General features: G+C 42.3%; 1 protein-coding gene across 5 annotated transcripts in view; it reads right to left on the bottom strand.

The window, feature by feature from the left end:
- Positions 1 to 17,086, bottom strand: part of LOC119719076 (A-kinase anchor protein 9-like) — a 106,341-nt gene that overhangs the window by 85,426 nt on the left and 3,829 nt on the right. For all 5 annotated transcript variants that reach the window (XM_038188380.1, XM_038188381.1, XM_038188383.1 and 2 more), the window contains exons 2-3: positions 16,244 to 16,480; positions 1,064 to 1,102 (exon numbers count right to left, since the gene is read on the bottom strand). In XM_038188380.1, coding sequence (XP_038044308.1) covers positions 1,064 to 1,102; positions 16,244 to 16,480 — 276 coding nt within the window. The remainder of the gene's footprint in view (positions 1 to 1,063; positions 1,103 to 16,243; positions 16,481 to 17,086) is intronic.

The raw sequence follows: 17,086 nt of genomic DNA, 5'->3' as shown, positions 1-17,086 counted from the left end.
GGGGATAAGGCAATCAACTTTCTAGAAATGATAAAATCGTAGTTTAAAACTTATGATCGATGAGTGGTTAGTTCTAAGACACAGTTTCAACACAGTTTTAACATTGGTGTCCTACGAAATTTGCCTCTATATATGGCCAAAAATGACCTTGCCCTAAAAATGTCAACTTTCCAGGCCAGATGTAAGCGCCCAGGGGAAGAGCTTTCATTTTCAACCTTCGTAACTTCAATAAGATGCATCAATTACATGTACATGTACATGTACCTATGTGTATCTGTTCAAAAGAAAACTTAATCCACTCAATCAAAGCATGATACAAGTGATCGGCCGACAAGATATTTCATCCGAACCTAATCGCTCAAAATTCAACACAGCGGTTTGGTGCTGTTGATCTTTTTGAAACTTGGACAAAAATATTGTGGGAATCGATAACACCGTTGACAGTTTCAGTCACGTTTGTCTCGGGGATGAGTGGTCTCGTCCGGAAATGCTGGGGTAATCTTCTAGGATTTGTGTCGTCTCTGGATGGAGTATGGGAAAGGGGGTATGTCCACGTAAACACGAATCTGCTGACAAAAAGTGCATCTGTGGATGATTATGAGTGGTTTCTTATCCACCGATCAGCCAGGGTCGTGAATACATGTTGTAACTTGCATAATTTCCAACCAAATATGTTTTTGCAAATAAACCACTAAAGGAAACTGACTAGGTGAACAAAGAAATTGACTGGAGCGGGGTTTGAACCTGCGACTTCCGGATTGCCGTTCCGTTGCTCTACCAACTGAGCTATCCAGCTCGGTGTTTTTGTCAATGGAATCGTTGCTTTGGGGAGATGAAAATTGTCTCGTCTGAAAATTTACAATATCCGTTCCAGAACTCTGTCAAAAGTCAATGATCACAGTAGCCATTGCTTTATCAGATTCCTATTGCTGAACCAACCCCAGCAAGCTTGGTGGTTGCGTGGTTAAGACATCTGCACCAGAAGCCAGGTGGTTATGGGTTCGATTCTCACTCAAAGCTTGTGACTTTTGATTCTAAAACAACTTTTCTTCAGTTTACTCACCTCACAAAGATCATCTGTACCAACAGACCTCTGGTCGCTCTGAAAAACAAAACAGAAAGAGAAACAAAGTTAACGTTTAAAGTTAACGTTTGAATTGTAAATAATTCTTTCAATAAAACACAAAGGAAAAGGAGCCCGGTTCTCTTTAAAGGGAAGATACAGCATTTGCAGACATCACAAAACGAAATGATCAAATTATCACGAAATACCTTACTGGATTGTTAGGGAATGATAGTCTAAAGCATCCTGTAAAATCGTGGCTCCCGATGTGCTGAAATTTTCAAGAAAAATGGTATTTTTCCAACGCTGGACGGCCGACCAGCATTGGAGAAAACTGGCTTTTTTCAGGAACTGCTCATATTTTTTTCATAATTACATGTAGTTATTCCACATTTTTTTGCAATTGATTACACGCCTGTGAAGGGGTACAAGCCTGCTAGACTGATTCTTTGACCATGCATACAATTCCCCAAAGTCTTATTGGTCCGTTTTATCTTGGGTTCAGGGAACCAGACTACAAGAGAATGATTGGTTTTCTTGTATTTTCCATCATCTACTAGCCCAAAACTTGAAACAAGTCATTTTAACAATATTTGCTATAAAAAATAATCCTCCAAATCCATTTATTTTCTGAAAATTTCAGTAAAAGAAAATGTTGTACATTCCCTTTAAATCAGGAAGTTTGAATGAAAAAAAAAGACTCTTTGCAGCATTCGCACCTGCAACCAGCTGAACACTGTCCAGTGTTTTTCTACCAATTATCCGCTAATCTAACCAGCCCTACGTACATGCATGTCACCAGTCACCAAATTTGTAAACGTCTCTTCGTGGAACTTCAAACTAACTTTCGAAGATGTTTATCAACAGTGAGTGAGAATTTACCCCAATTTATTTATAGTTTCTCGAAAGGTCAAGGAGCATTAGAATGAGTGCATGATTTTATTTTCCAATAATAAAACTTGTACTTTTTCACTAAGGTCAGCCAAGTTCACAAGAGGAGATTTTGTTTCCGTCTACCATCGACATTAATTGTTCTCATGATCTATCAAGCCAACTCTCCCGAAAAACATGGATGACCTTCCCCCCCCCCAAGAAAAGAACTCCTCCCACACTCCAATGATTCAAGATTCACCCGGCTTCCTGGTTCCCCGTCAGTTGGTGTCCTGCCAGTCCTCCATCCCTAATGAGTACCACTTGTTATGGGACTCGGCGCTTAATGCGTATTCCCTCATACCGGGATTTGCCAATTAAGGAAAACCACACAAGATAGCTTGGATCTAATTGATGGAATACCGCCTTCGGCGAGAACAAGTATCTTACTTTAAAGGAAGCGAATCGATCATTTTGTTCACGACGTCAGGAATACTTAAAAAGTTTAGTTTCGACCCCAAGTGTGTTGCGATGATGGATTAAAAGTGACGCCCGGGGCGCTAACGGTACATGTTTTGTCACAAGTTTGACATTGAAGTATGGGTGTTTTGACCTCAACTGACCGTTGGGAACTCACTTCATACGAGACTCACCTTATCCAGGACGGTCCACAAGATTTTTACTGTTTGATCCAACATGGGCAAATCATAAAAGATGTGCCAGCAACCGCGTACATTGCACATTCAGTCCACATTTTAGGGAACAATGCGACTTCCTAAGTCAGGTTGTGTCAACACAGCATGTCATGAACACGCGCACAGCAGTACAATGTTGAGCACTTGAGAGCCCAACTACATGTATGGGTAAAAATAGTTCGACTAACTTCAGTACGATGGTTGGACTGGTCCAGTCTATCATTTGGAACCGGTACTGGACCCTATGGCACAGTTGCATCAATGGTTCCCACCAGAACTGATTGGTTATATTTAGTACTGAGGAAATCAATGATATGTAAAATTGGTAGCAACTGGCAAGTGGTAACATGCAACCACTGATCTCTATATAAAGACTGGATAGCTAATAAAGAGCCGCACAATGAACGAATTTGACGCCATATTGGTGAGACCGGCTGGTGATCTACAAAGGACAAGTTGCCGTCTTTATAGACAGCATGATTTCTTTTGTAACGTCGCGGTTCACTTGACTTATATTTTGGCCACCACCACTGACCAACTGACCAAGGTTTACTACAATTTTTCTAACGTCGTGGTTACTTTTATAATGCCGCAAATCACTTTTTTCGGCGTTTTTGAAATAATAATCACTACGGAAATGTGTCCTTTTTAGAACATCATAATATGTGTACGTGACCAAAATGCGCGTCAACTGTTGATACAACGCGCGCGTATTTACGCGTAGAACGTTCGTATATACGCGGCCATCTTCGTGAGACCGGGGGCGAATTGGTCAATATGCAAAGTCTACTGTGTGAATGTTGTATGCATATCCGCTATCCAGTCTTTATATAGAGATCAGTGCATGCAACCAGTGGAAAATAGCGTAAAATCTGTGAACTGCGGTTCACTCTCGGTTCGCTACACGAGTTGTTTGCGAGTCGATCTTGTACGTACCATTTGGTTTTGTTATATTAACCCTCCCGCTGTTTGAACAGTCACAGACAGTCAAACATTCAATCCTGTTCTCCTGCTATGCCTTTTACACCGGCTAGTCACCAACAGTCAGATCATATTTCAAGCAAGCACTGTGGCTAGTCAAATTCCATCAACAGACAAAAGCAGGCGACTGGTAGGCACAGCCGGCTTATCAATCTCCTGCAGTCAAAGCATAGCTATATCAGGTTTCATAACAATCACAGCCAGTCAATCCTGCTTTACGAAGGCAGGGAGCACTCAACTGTTAAAAAACAGTCAGTTGATTTATTATGACTGCTGGGCTGGCCTTGTTGAAATTGCCAGCCAGAGAGGGAGGCCTAATAATCCACTGTTTAATAAGATATTAAAGAATTTCTTGTTCCAACTTAAGGATCTTCTGACATGAAGCTAATGATGATGCCTCTTTCGTAGTTTCAATGACACAAGATCTCACTCATCTCGAATAGCTGCCGCAACAATTCAAGGTATAAATCTTAGGAGCTGATGTCTGCTTGACACGTCAGGACAGATTAAACAAAATCTTTATCAACTCTTCGCAGTCTTTTTTTTGGTAGTCTTCTGGGAATAGGAGGATTTTTCTGGGAATGACGATGATGCAAATTTAGAATGCTAAAAAGGTCACAAGTAATTCATAAATGTGAGAGCGAGTCATTATTTCACATAAATTATTATAAGGGAATATGAGCCTACAACACTTGCTTTTGCTGTAATTTTCACTAAGGCCCAAAAAAAAAAGTCTCCGGTTTCTGGTATGCGCGCGCGTCGCCGTAGCCATGCGCGTCGGCAAAATGAAAACGTTTTTTTTTCAATGAAAGATGAGGTCTCAAAACCGCCAAACTCACTGGTTTGACTGGAATCCTGCTGCTGCACAATTTTAACGTGCTTTTAGATTTTGTTATGGTCGAGAATAAGTTTTATGTGCTGTTCTTGAAGTCTGGTTCCCTGACCCTACTTTAGACAAAATGGACCAATTTACAGAGAATTGTCAGGTTAGGGAACCAGACTAGCTTGCTTGCACCAGTTCACGGATGTGTAACCGATTGCAAACAAAATGTGGACTAAATAAATTCTGTATTGGGGGCAGTATTTGAAAAATGTCAGGTTTTTGCCACCGATGGTCGGCCGACCACCGTTGGAAATTGATACAAAATTTCCACTTTTCTTGAACTGACAGCACACCAGGTGCCATGATTTCACAGGATACTTGAGACTATTATTTATTTATTTATAGGCCCCCCAAAAAATAATAGTTCTGTTTCCGGTTTCCGAACCTACCCTATTCTGACAGCCCTTACCCTAATTTTTTTATGAAAAAATGAGAAAACAAAAACACCCAAAACCATCACTTTCTACATTTTACCCTTGTCTACCTGTACTAGCAGACGCCTCCATATGATCGTACACACAAAAAATTTGCCAAAATAACAATTTCCCTACCTACCGACCCTATTTTCAAATGCCATGTAATCGGAAGCAGAATTTTTTTTTGGCCACAGATGTCATGAATGCTGAATAATTATGCAGTCTTCTTGTTTAATGTAAGCCAAAAAACTGCATACATACATGCATGCGTGTGATTGGTTTTGTGACGGTTTGACGTTTCTGAGTGGTCAATGAACTTTAAAGATGACAAATCTTGACTTGTTATTAACCAAATTTATCTACTGGCAAGGAAAAGTGTAGATTAATGTTTTGAGAAACAGGGAAGTGAGGGAACATCTGTCACCACTGAACGAGAAGATATATCAAAAGTGTCACCGTCACACTAACTCCTCATTCAGGTAAAAGTACATTTCAATTGAATGCATTGGAAATCGGAAGAGCAGAGAATGTGTGACCGAACATGCCCGCTAACACCCACACACGCACAAATTCTCCTGTATGCACATGGATGTGTTACTTTACAGTTTTTCGAACTCTGATGGTTTATTTTGATGGTTAATTAGTTTTGCGCTCCGAGACCTGTGCTGTTTTTGACAGATAAAAACCTATGGGGAAATCATATCTGCAGTGCAGTGTACCGTACCTCAAAAAGTGATACACATCAAAATGGTGGATATTTTTAAATGGTACGTTCTGTGTGGTAAAGCTTGGTGGTCGAGTGGTAAGACGTCTACAATAGTAAGTAGGAGGTCGTGGGTTCGTGTCCCAACTGAGTGATTTTTTTCTTACAATCACTGGGGACAACACTGAGCATACAGTGTTTACAAAAATATGTCGGTGAAGGGCAAAACCCATTATTGAATTTACATCACCCCGATGCAACTTCCATCTTATGATTAGAATGATAAAATGCTTGAACAGTTAAGTTGAAGCTGCGTTCTTTCTGTGTCTGCCAACTTTTTTCCTGTCTCTGGTGCGTCAGACATCAATGATTATATAATTCGGATGCATTCCTTAATTTAATGCAGTCGTCCTCCAAGAGTGATTTTGAATAGTAAACTACCTTCCCAACAAATAAACGTTTGAAGTCATTCTTAATTAATGATACTGAGTCTTGAATGGCACATTACAAAGTACCAAGGGAACACTAACAGGGACAGGACAAATGTCACGAATGTAAACTCAACTAAAAAAGAAAGTTCCCCCCCCCCCACCCTTCCAATACTTTTTTGTTGAACTCAAAACCTACTGAGCACCTCTCGCTCAAATAACAATTAATCAGTACAGACATTCCTGAGCCATATCCAGCCATACTCTTTATTTGGCCCAAAACAGTGATAATGCGTACACAATTATACAATTTATAACAGTTGCACTGTTGTATACGTGCAGGTTGTGGTTCACACTCACCTTGCACGTATACAAAAGTGACTTTTTTTTGGTAGCATTTGTCAAAAATTGCATAATTTTGTACACATTATCACTGTTTTGGGCCAAACAAAGAGTACGGCTGGATTTCTAAGGAATTTCTGTACTGATCAGTTGTAATTTGAGCAAGATGTGCTCCGTTATTTTTGAGGTAGACAAATGACTTTCCTTTTTTGGTTGAGTGTAGTTCTCTCTACGAAGCACACACACACGATATTGAATACACTTTGCAAGACCGTGGAGCAAGGCAAGACACGCCAATGGGGAACCAAAAACCGCACAGAACCCAAACAAGACAAGACCGACAATGGATAAATGTCATCAGATCCTGTTGATCTCAGAACGAAACAAAAGACTCTTTGTTCTAGCGGTGGGATGTTGTTTAATTCCGAGACTCTCAAAAATCTGTATAACCTACCAGTACAGAACATGGTCAATGTACATGTACCTGCGCATCTTGTTACAATTTTAACCAAACCGGACTAGAATGCTTCCCAGACTTTAGCCCCAGGCACAAAACTTCATTTCACCGTAAATCACAGCTCTTTTTCCACGTTTGTCAATCTCATACTGTTATTCTTACATATCCCTGTGGTCAACCAAGGCACTGAAAATCCTTCCATTTCGGTCTGTTATTCATAAATGTTCTGAGTCCGTGTGTCACTATTGTACTGAAGACAGGAAGAGCCAATCAAGCAACACTTCCAGAAAAAAAACGGACACTGAACATTCCGAAACGATTCAACATCCAACTCCCCCGACGCGAAATCCGTCAGTTTCGCAGGAATGATTCCTACGGTAACGCGAGTGGCAACTCTCTTTGCAAGACATATGAAAATGTCTCGGACGTGAAACACAGAGAAACTGTCTTCACTTGTCGGTTCGGATTAACGACATCGACGTTGGGATCAAGCAAGTGGGAGAATGGCTAATTCAGTCCATCTTTGTGCCCAGGGTCCGAAAGAAAAAGAAATCCTGTTTCCTAATCCAGGGTACCAGACCGATCACATTGTCAGGTATTGTAATCGCCAAGAACCTACCAGACACTACTGGGACTGAAAATTAGAAGTCCGGGTCCCAGATCAATTAAGGAGGTCTTTCTTTTTTTCTGCGTAATTCACAAGCACCAGTGTGGAAGTTGAAACGGTTTTATCCGGTCGGGCAATTTCTAAAGACTTGGAAATTTAATTTGTTACCAAACCTTTTGTAGTTTACAAAAGAAAAGTTTACTGATGTTATCTGTGTGAGCAGGCCTCTTATTCTACTTTGGTTTCCGCAAAACGGAAAGTTTTGTTTCTGGTTGTGTCCTGCAGATATTGTTTATCTTGATGTAGCATATGTGCACCCTTGAGATTACTCTATTTCATTGTTACACAGTTAAGCTTTAATTGACTAACTGCACGGTCTCAAGCGCTCAGGTGGGATAGGGAAAATTCTGGCATGTTCACATAAATGTACATGTGCACTTTGAGTTATGCCTGTGTACATGATACATGTGTATCATCTACATGTGTGATACATTGTAGATGCAGACTAGGACTGCGTAAAAATGCTACTACAAAATCACTACTGACTTTTTTACTCACCAATCGGCTAACTAACGATTCTTACTGACTTTTGATTGCTAAATTGACTGCCTTAACCGTAACCTTCCAAAATTCTCTTTGCAACATGGAGGATTTTGCAGGATTGAGGCTATATATGGCACAAACGGGTGGCTGATTTTGGAGCACGCACTGTGTCAAGGTCTTGGGCCAGACCTTGTGTTGTTTATGCTCAGCCGTGCATAAAATTAGGCCTAGTTTATACTTAAAATCCTCCGCACTGCTCCAGGATGTCACTGGCTCTGCCTCAACATATTGACCATGATTGCTGGAGGATTTTGCAGGATTGAGTCAGTGGTCACCCCTCCAAGGACCACATTCAAGAAACAACGGATGATTTTGGAGGATTGAGGCTGTATGCAATTTTACACGGAGGCAGTTGGAGGATTTTGCAGGATTGAGGTTGCATCCTAGCAAAAATGCCTAGGGAGTTAGGGTTAATTAGATAAACGAGGTGGGCAACAAGTGGACACTCCAACTCGAAGGACACAAACTGTTGAAACTTCGCCGACTAGGCTGTACAGACTTTACACTTGTAAAACTTTACACTTGTAAAACTTTACACTTGTAAATAAGTAAAATGCAAGTACACGAACCTAAACGATGCATCCTCAACTGCCAGAGAATGTCATCCTGAGATAAAGAAGATATCTCTTAACACCTTCAGGATCATTGTTTCCATTTGCTTGATCCAGCCAGCCAATGAAATGTTCAATTTACACGTCTCAAGGCGTAGCACGCAACATTTCCGATACGGGCGACAATTTGTCAACGACGTGCAAGGGAAGATCCCAGCTGGGGTAGTCCAACCCAAATGATTATTCAGCAAAAAAAACAAAAATAAACTGATTTATTTTATTACCTACATGTATTTGTTAACAGATGCAAATTCTCGAGATGGTGCGAAAATTCAGCTTATCCCCTTGTGAATTACGTTCAGAAGCTTATCAAGAGTTGGCATCTCGACACATTAAGAAAGTCATAACTTAACAGCTGTGCTGTTTTATTTGAATGAAGTGTGAAGTTGATCGTTGATGGTGGGACGTTACTGGCGTCGCCGAAGATTGGGGAAAAAATTGTCTCACTGATTCCGCGAAAGGAATACCCTCGTTACGACGACACTTATCTCAGTGATAGTTGCATGTGGAATGGAACGATAACCGTAAATTTGTCTGTGGTTATACAGAGGCCGATGATTGATCTTGTTCACGTACATGTAATGTAACCCAACAAATGACATCATCAACTACAAATTGACTAAATAACATGACTTCTTCCTATTTTCAGACATTTCAGCAGTGACCTTTCAAATGTTGTCCGAGTGTCGGACAGAACTTCTTTTCACACTTGTGGCAACTCTCCGTTTAATTGATCAGCCGCAGACTGTCGAAAATTCAATCATCTTCCCCTACCATGTCTTTTACACCGGCTAGTCACCAACAGTCAGATCATATTTCAACAGGCACTGTGGCTAGTCAAATTCCATCAACTGACAAAAGCAGGTGACTGGTAGGCACAGCCGGCTTATCAATCTGTCGGTCGAAGCACAGCTATTAGGCCTGGGCGAGTAGTGGGTTTTCCAACTCGAGTACTCGCTGAGAAATAAATTGCGAGTAGTCGAGTACTTGCGAGTAGTTTACTAAATTCCCATAAAAACAGGGAAAAAATGTCATAAACATTACTAAGAAGGAAGTTGCTACGAATAAACATCGTGGAAGACACACCACATTTTTCAGCACTGAGATATCCTTAAAATGATTTTTTGGCTCATTTATCTTGAAAATGTATTTGTTGAGAGTGCAAGTGGAGTCCCACGGAAAAACATTTGATCATTAATAAAAATATCTCCCATATATTTGGAAGTAATTCCAAATAAACCCAATTTTTCGCACTAGAATTCGTGGGGAAAACAGTTTTTCAAACCAATTTGCAAACTTGATGTCCAAATTTGCTGCAAAATTAAAACTCAAAAATTTTTCGCTTCATTTTTAATTTTTCGAATGCAAGCCAACGTATCAAAAGCATGCAACAACAGCTCTTTGTCTAAAACCAAGCACTCAGCTATGACAATTACCCTACAGTGCACATTTCAAAAGTTACTTTTATAATCGAAACCTAAAAGTGTCTGAAAAATACCTACATTTTTGTAGATGTAGCCATTCCACTTCCATTCATGTAACCAGGGCATGCTCCCATTCTCTAGTTCCATGTTCACTACATGTATGCTGATTGTTCAAAACTACTCACTCCAGAAAGAAAGATACAGCACCACACGGGTACAATTAGCAGAAATATAAACCACGATTCCAAGTTGCAGACCACAGAACTCATCTCAGTTCATCTTTTTCCATATTTACGATGTCGCTGTCCAACGACGATCCACTTTGGAGCATGAAATTCTGGTTTGAGCTGAAGGCACGATCACTCAAAAATACCAAAGCTGTTTTCAGGTCTGCGATCTCCACAATCGAACTATAAATGTTCGGCAAGATTTGAGACAAACGGCTCCTTCGATAACTACATTCTAATTTTCATTCAAATGAAGACTACCTGTTGATCTTCGGGTGTTTTCTGTAGATGTTTGTCACACTTTTTGGCACAAGATTTTGAAACGCAAGACTGAAGAGTAAAATCCCAAAGTTGTCTTTTCAAGCAATATGTATGTAGAATGGAGGCACAGTTTTACTGACCGAGTAAAGGATACAGCTCCGACCGCTTATACAAGAGAATAGTTGCAACAGAGATAACTCCAGTGTCCAAAGTGTGGACTGAAGTCACAATGATATAATACACTGACAGAGTTCCTAAATGTACACACCAATGACTTATCACACCCCACACAACAAATCAAACTGGCAGTCGATCCGAGATGTTTGAAGCAATTTCCTAACCCCGGGTAGATCTGCAAGTATCTGCACATTCCAACAGCTGTGTTTATATCGTGATGCACATTATGCAAATCGGCGCACGTGTCACGCTATCTTAGCACTTGCGACTGCTAGCGCACCACGCGTGTGTTGCAGCGATCTCACCATCCCTGTCAAGTGTGTACAAAATGAACTGAAGAAAAATAATGGTCTCGACCACGGCCATGTGTACACAGTGACTGATCCTTCACATCCAGCGTCAAATATCGGTGACTTGGCAAACGCCGTAGCGAGTCACTCAGGGAAGGATGGGGGGGGGGGGGGGGAGGGAGAGTCGCTGCTCGACTTCGGCAGACTTGTTTGACAGACTTAACCGTAAAAGCCATCCCTTGGGACTGGGGTGGGGGCTGCTGCCCTCCGCATTGGGACCCGGTCTGAAGGAAACATTCTAAACATTTTTCATATGGCCTGGCCAAAAAAAAATATATCATATTTTCAGGACATCTGCTGTGCAGGGATAGAGACCATGTTGTAGGTCAGCTCGTATAAATATAACCATCGCTTGACTCAGCAATTTTTAACATATGCTCCAACTCCGAGTATGTTCATGGTTTCCAGTTAATGGAAATCACCGTTTTCTCAGTATAAGGTGGACATTTCCGTGTGATTTCTTAGACTTGTTAAATTGCACAGGGGACTATAGTAAAAATATAATATGAAATGACGAATTCCTGATGTTCAAACAACTGACGCTGCAAGGGGGGGGGGAAGCCTGTTTCAATTTATTTGCACATTTCGCACGTCCTACATGTATCTTGGGCATACCCGTATTTGATTCTAATCCAGCTACATCTCACAATATCCAAAGACAGGTGATTTCTCTGGCTTCATTCAGTTTAAGAAGGAAAGACAATTTCCTTTTCAAATCGTGCTCATTGTCATACCCCCCCCCCCCAAAAAAAGACAAAAGATGCTGATTCTCTTTTTCTTAGATGTAATTCCATGAAGACAGCATGCTTCTACAACATCAATCTGTTTGATTGTTAACATCTTTTGAGATGGTTTAACCAGTTTTCCGGGATACCCTGGAACAGAAGGATGTCCACGATAGGTCATTCCATTGGTCGGGGAGGGGCAGCAGGGCTGGGGAGCAGGGATGGGGAGCCAGGAGGACGGTGGGTCACGTTAGTCCAGACAGCCAGGCTTAAATCCCAAAACTCACAAACTGAATTGTTTTGGATGCGGATTGCCCCGATACCTCCGAGAGGAAACACAAGGTACGCTCTTAAAGACATGTCAAAACGGACGTCAACGAAAGATCTCATTAGGCAAAGAGCCCCCTGATGACTTAAATATAACTCAAGCGACAGAACCCTGGGAAGGGTAGGACACAGGTGAACGGGAGACCCTCAGGGCACAGGGGTGTCTAGACATAGAGGGGGGAGACAGGGGGTAACGCTCCAAAACTGTGATTTTTGACAGGAAGACGTGTTGGGAGGATACGCGGTGCCTGGTACATGAACGTGTTTTACGTTCGTGGCGGCTTCCAAAGAGCTGTAACTGAGGACGAGACGTGTTATTGAATGGGTCTCGGGGGTGGGAATGAAAAACCAGAGCATGAAATTGATACTTCCCGCACAATGGCTTGAGGTTACATTTACGAGATTTTAAGAATTTAAATTTAAAAAGCGTTTTTTTTTTTAAACTTGTTTCATTTTGAGAGCTGGAGGGTGGGTCACGAAGGCTCGGTCAATGACTGATTTCCTTTTAAGACTCTAAACTGATGGCAGCAACGTCTGCATTTCAAATTCGGCAAAATATTGTACGGGATATATTCTTTCAAATTTTTTCTGTTATAATACCAGCAGATTTTGGGCGTTGTAACCTGACAATTTATATATGTTGAAATCGAATCGATCGATTCTTGCGTAACCTACATGTAGGTTATTTAGCAGTACCTTTGAATTTAATTTTTTAACAAAACCTAAGACACTAAAAGTTCAATGAATAGAGATCACGGAAAATAGCCATGAATATGAAATTCAAGTGACGGACATTTGGAAATGTCTCACTCCCAATTGACCTATCGCTGTTCACAAGCATTATCCAATCACAGCGTCTGTTGACTATCACGTGATATTGCAAACCTTGGACACAAACAAATTCCAAACACGTGCGATCCACCGGCATGTGCGTCCGTCCGGGCTGTTTGTCGGCAATCCGCGAACGCATGTCAAATTTGAATGCAACCGCTCGGCCCAATATCATGTTTTCATGTGCTTATCTTGCTCGCAACACATTAGACAAATAACTTGCCTCTCCACTAGCTGTCTTAACGTAACCTCCTATGGAAGGATATTTCGGAGAAAAATCTCCTGGCAAATGAACAAGATGCACTGCATGCGTCATGCTTGGCTGTAACTCCGCTGGGCGCGATTCGACGTGCGGTCCATACATCATGTACACAGTGAGAAAAGTCAACTTCGGATGCGCACGTGTGTGTGCAGCGAACGCATTGAGAGCGCATGTGTTATGCGCCGTTGTACACTAGCAGTAGCGCGTACCGCGCATCGCACATACAAGTACATGTGCAGCTAGTGTTCCAAGTTAATTCGCGTGGCTAACTCACAAATGGCGACTGGTCAGTTTCGAACTCCTCACTGCAAAACTCTAAAGCATTCATGCATCAATTGTTGTGTGCAGCAAATAATGAAAACAGCATTTTGAGAAAAGCAAAATTAGTGCTAAGTGAATTAAAAATCACGCGCTAAAAAAGTTCACAACTTTGTGAACATCAATTTTGCACCCACTTTGGGACGGTCAACAGTAATCTACACCATTCAAACTGGGCCTTGGGAATTTTAATACTACATTCTAATATCACGTTTTAAATTGACGTCAAGTGAATTATGATTTGCTGAAAGGTGGGAATGATTGATGGCAATGGGGGCAGGAAAGTGATTGGCAACCGATCATACGGAACAGTGTTTCCTACACGCTTCCCTTAACCCCCACACGACTCTCTCTCTCTCGTTGTCTAGACTTGGTCTGGTGTTGACTCGTGCCAAGGACAATGTTGTGAACTCTCTGGGGGACCGAAACCAGACCAAATGTTTGCCTGGGGAATGTGGGGCAACAGGAAGTTGCTAAATGAGCCGTGTTGGATTGTTAGCGGGCTGTGGTCATGATTGGTACAGTATGCATATTGGGTTGGTTTAATGTTGTTGAGTACCCACTCCGGATGTGTGCACAGCAACAGAGGGCGCTATTTCCTCATCTGTAGCTCTACGTATGTCGTACCTGTAGTTATGTACACAAGTCCCCCTAAATTGTAACAAAGAGTTTTGTAGACACATGGTGCTGCATACATTGGAACTAGTATTGTACTACACAAGTCATGCCAATGAACCCATGGCCATCTTTGAAATCTCGGCTTCATCTGCAGTTACAGCTTCATCGCTGGCTCTTCAATCCCTGTGTAGTGCCTACTCGTGAAGCTGAAGCCAAGAGGCAAAGCTGGAGACACAGCCACAGTTTGGAAAACTCCCAAACAGAAACATGACCACAGTGAGAGCCAGCAACACAACTTGTGGTCAGATGTCAGCCGAGATGGCAAAAAAAACGGTCTTGACAGGCGAGGGAAAAAGTTGAGGTTTTCTGACAACCAGCGGAGGGATTACATGACTCAATGGAAATCCCTGTCACGTGACCTCGGCATCGTTTGTCTGTGACTCGGGAGGTCATCGCCGTGTCAAATGCTGCGTCATAGGAAATGCCGCACATGAGCGCGTCTGTATTATTGTAATGGTGGTGCATGTACCATCACTTGTCTGCTTTTATTGACCCTAAAGCTCCATGATCCTCGCAAAATCCACCCGATTATGTAAGATTTTACACTTACAGGAGTGGAAGGCGTAGAGTGAAGTCACTCTAACTTTACTTGGGGGTTCATGCTCTTTGAGATTTCAAGAACGATGTGTCATTGGTTCCTGCACAAGATTTCAGAGCATACTACGCGTAGAGTACATGGACATGTGTACATGTACACACTAAAGCGTGCAAGTTTTCTACGAACCGTTCAGCAGCGCCATGAAAACTGACCGCAATAAATTCGGTTAACATTGTCTCTTCCCCTCGCCCCACCCCACCCTGTTGAAACGGTGCCAACGCTTGGCTGCGATCCCAAAACAACCCTCAGTCAATTTCGTAATCTTCAGTCTGCGGCAATGGTGGCCGAATTAAGTGGTACGTGCATGGCTGGCCCTCAAAAGGCCTATTTCATAGCACTGCCTATAAATAACATAAGCCGGCTAAGCAGAGACTTTGCCATTGGCAAAAAAATGGTGACCATTTAGAAATGTCCTGTGCAGTACAGGGACTGGGCTGGATCTTACCTGATATTTATTGATTAGCGATACTTGTCTTGCTTTAAATAGCAATTCCAAGATACTGGACAAACGCAACTATGTTATAGGGCTAAATAAGCTTGTCAAACAAACTTTCATCCGAGTATAAAACCCAGGTCACCGACCGAAATGCCATGCAACAGAAATCATGATTGACTGGTCCATAACTACTTTTTACTTCGTAAGTAAAAAATGTCTGATCTTGGTAATTTGTTTTTCAGTATCCGGTCCAGACATTTTACTTGGCCCCTCATAATGTCTTGCTTAGAGCATGTCAAGGTTCCGGTCCGAAGAGCGCTCTGGCTGCTTGAGTCTCTAAAAATGAATCTCGAGTTGCGCTCTAGGCACTGACATGACTCATAAAAAGTCTGGCTTAGATAGATAGTGCTATTACGTGTCAGGGGCTGCCTTCAACTTAAGCTGAAGGGTCTACCGACTCGCCGCGTGAAACAGGATGAGGGCGCTCTCTAACCTTATAACAAGGGCGTGCGAAGGACGCATCAGTGGTTCGTGCGTACCATTTACCACAACCGTTGCGTTTTGTGGTCTGAGACTATGGCGGCCGAAACAACCTCAAGAAGGAAAAGCTTTACGTTCTGAAAATCTAGCATAATATGAACACATGCATTGTGTGTGGATTCTTTCCTGTGATCTCTATTTAAGGACTAAGATAGCTTACACGCCTATCAACATGTACAGAGAAGCGAAGCCAATCACCAGTCACATTTTAGGCCTCCAATGGCCGCCCCTATGTACATTCAGTGCAACAGTACAGCCTGCTTTAGCAAGATTTGGTGCACGGGTTTGTTTATGTCTAGGGCACTCAAGATGGCACCCCAGTGACTTCAGCCTGTGATCAAGATGCACCATCCAATGATTATACATGCATCAGAGGTCGGTGATTCCTTACTGCATGCACTGTGTGAGATTGAAGGTTAGGAAGAATTACCTCAAACGATATCGGGGACATGAGATCGGAGTGGGTTCCCAAGACGTCGCTAGATGCCACGCTGGAGTCTGCTGCATCCAGTGAGTCGTCGCTGAGGTGGACCGTGGGTTGCACGGCTGCACTCCCTCCATTCCCATTGGCTCCGCCCTCAAGGGTCGATGTGGGTGGGTCTGTCGGCTTGGGTTTCTTCTTCCTTCGTTTATCAGGACTCCCTTTTTTCTTTTGGAACTTGGCCAACTGTAACAAGGCAGGGGGGATTTGCAGAGAATTTTAAACATAATCCTCAAAAGACATCTGTAAGTTTATATAATACATAACTACAGGCCCACTAGTGTGGCCTTGATATTGCTAGGGCCAAGTTCGCGCAAGGACTATAGTTGACCAATGGTTAACTAACGTTTGCCCGAACTCTGTCTAGTCAACGGTGGTTGACTACGCTAGTCGACTATTTGGAACCAGCCTACTGGGGTTGGTTGCTTCGCTGGCAACCATTGGCCGCGCGCATTCATAACGCTAGCAGAGAGCCAGGATCCAGAAGTTTTGCGATGACATTTTGACCAGCGTTTGACTAGAGACGTTCGTATGTTGCTATCAGTGCGCAGGCGTAAGGTACGTCAAAAATCAACCACTAGTCGACTAATGGTCCTTGCCCGAACTTGGCCTAGGCTGTGCCCAAGGGCAACGCATAATGTCAGGTCAGCCCTTGAGAGACGGTTCTATGTTAAGAGTTTACAGCATTTTGAAAGTACTGGAATTTGGATGTATTCTATGACCTCTCAGCTTTGCCTCTTTGGCATGTCGGGTGGATTACGAAATCTTACGATTCTCCAATTCTTTGAGAAA

This window comes from Patiria miniata, unplaced genomic scaffold, assembly GCF_015706575.1.
Source record: "Patiria miniata isolate m_02_andy unplaced genomic scaffold, ASM1570657v1 HiC_scaffold_8, whole genome shotgun sequence".
NCBI lineage: Eukaryota > Metazoa > Echinodermata > Asteroidea > Valvatida > Asterinidae > Patiria > Patiria miniata.
This window is presented reverse-complemented; position numbering and strand designations above follow the sequence as displayed.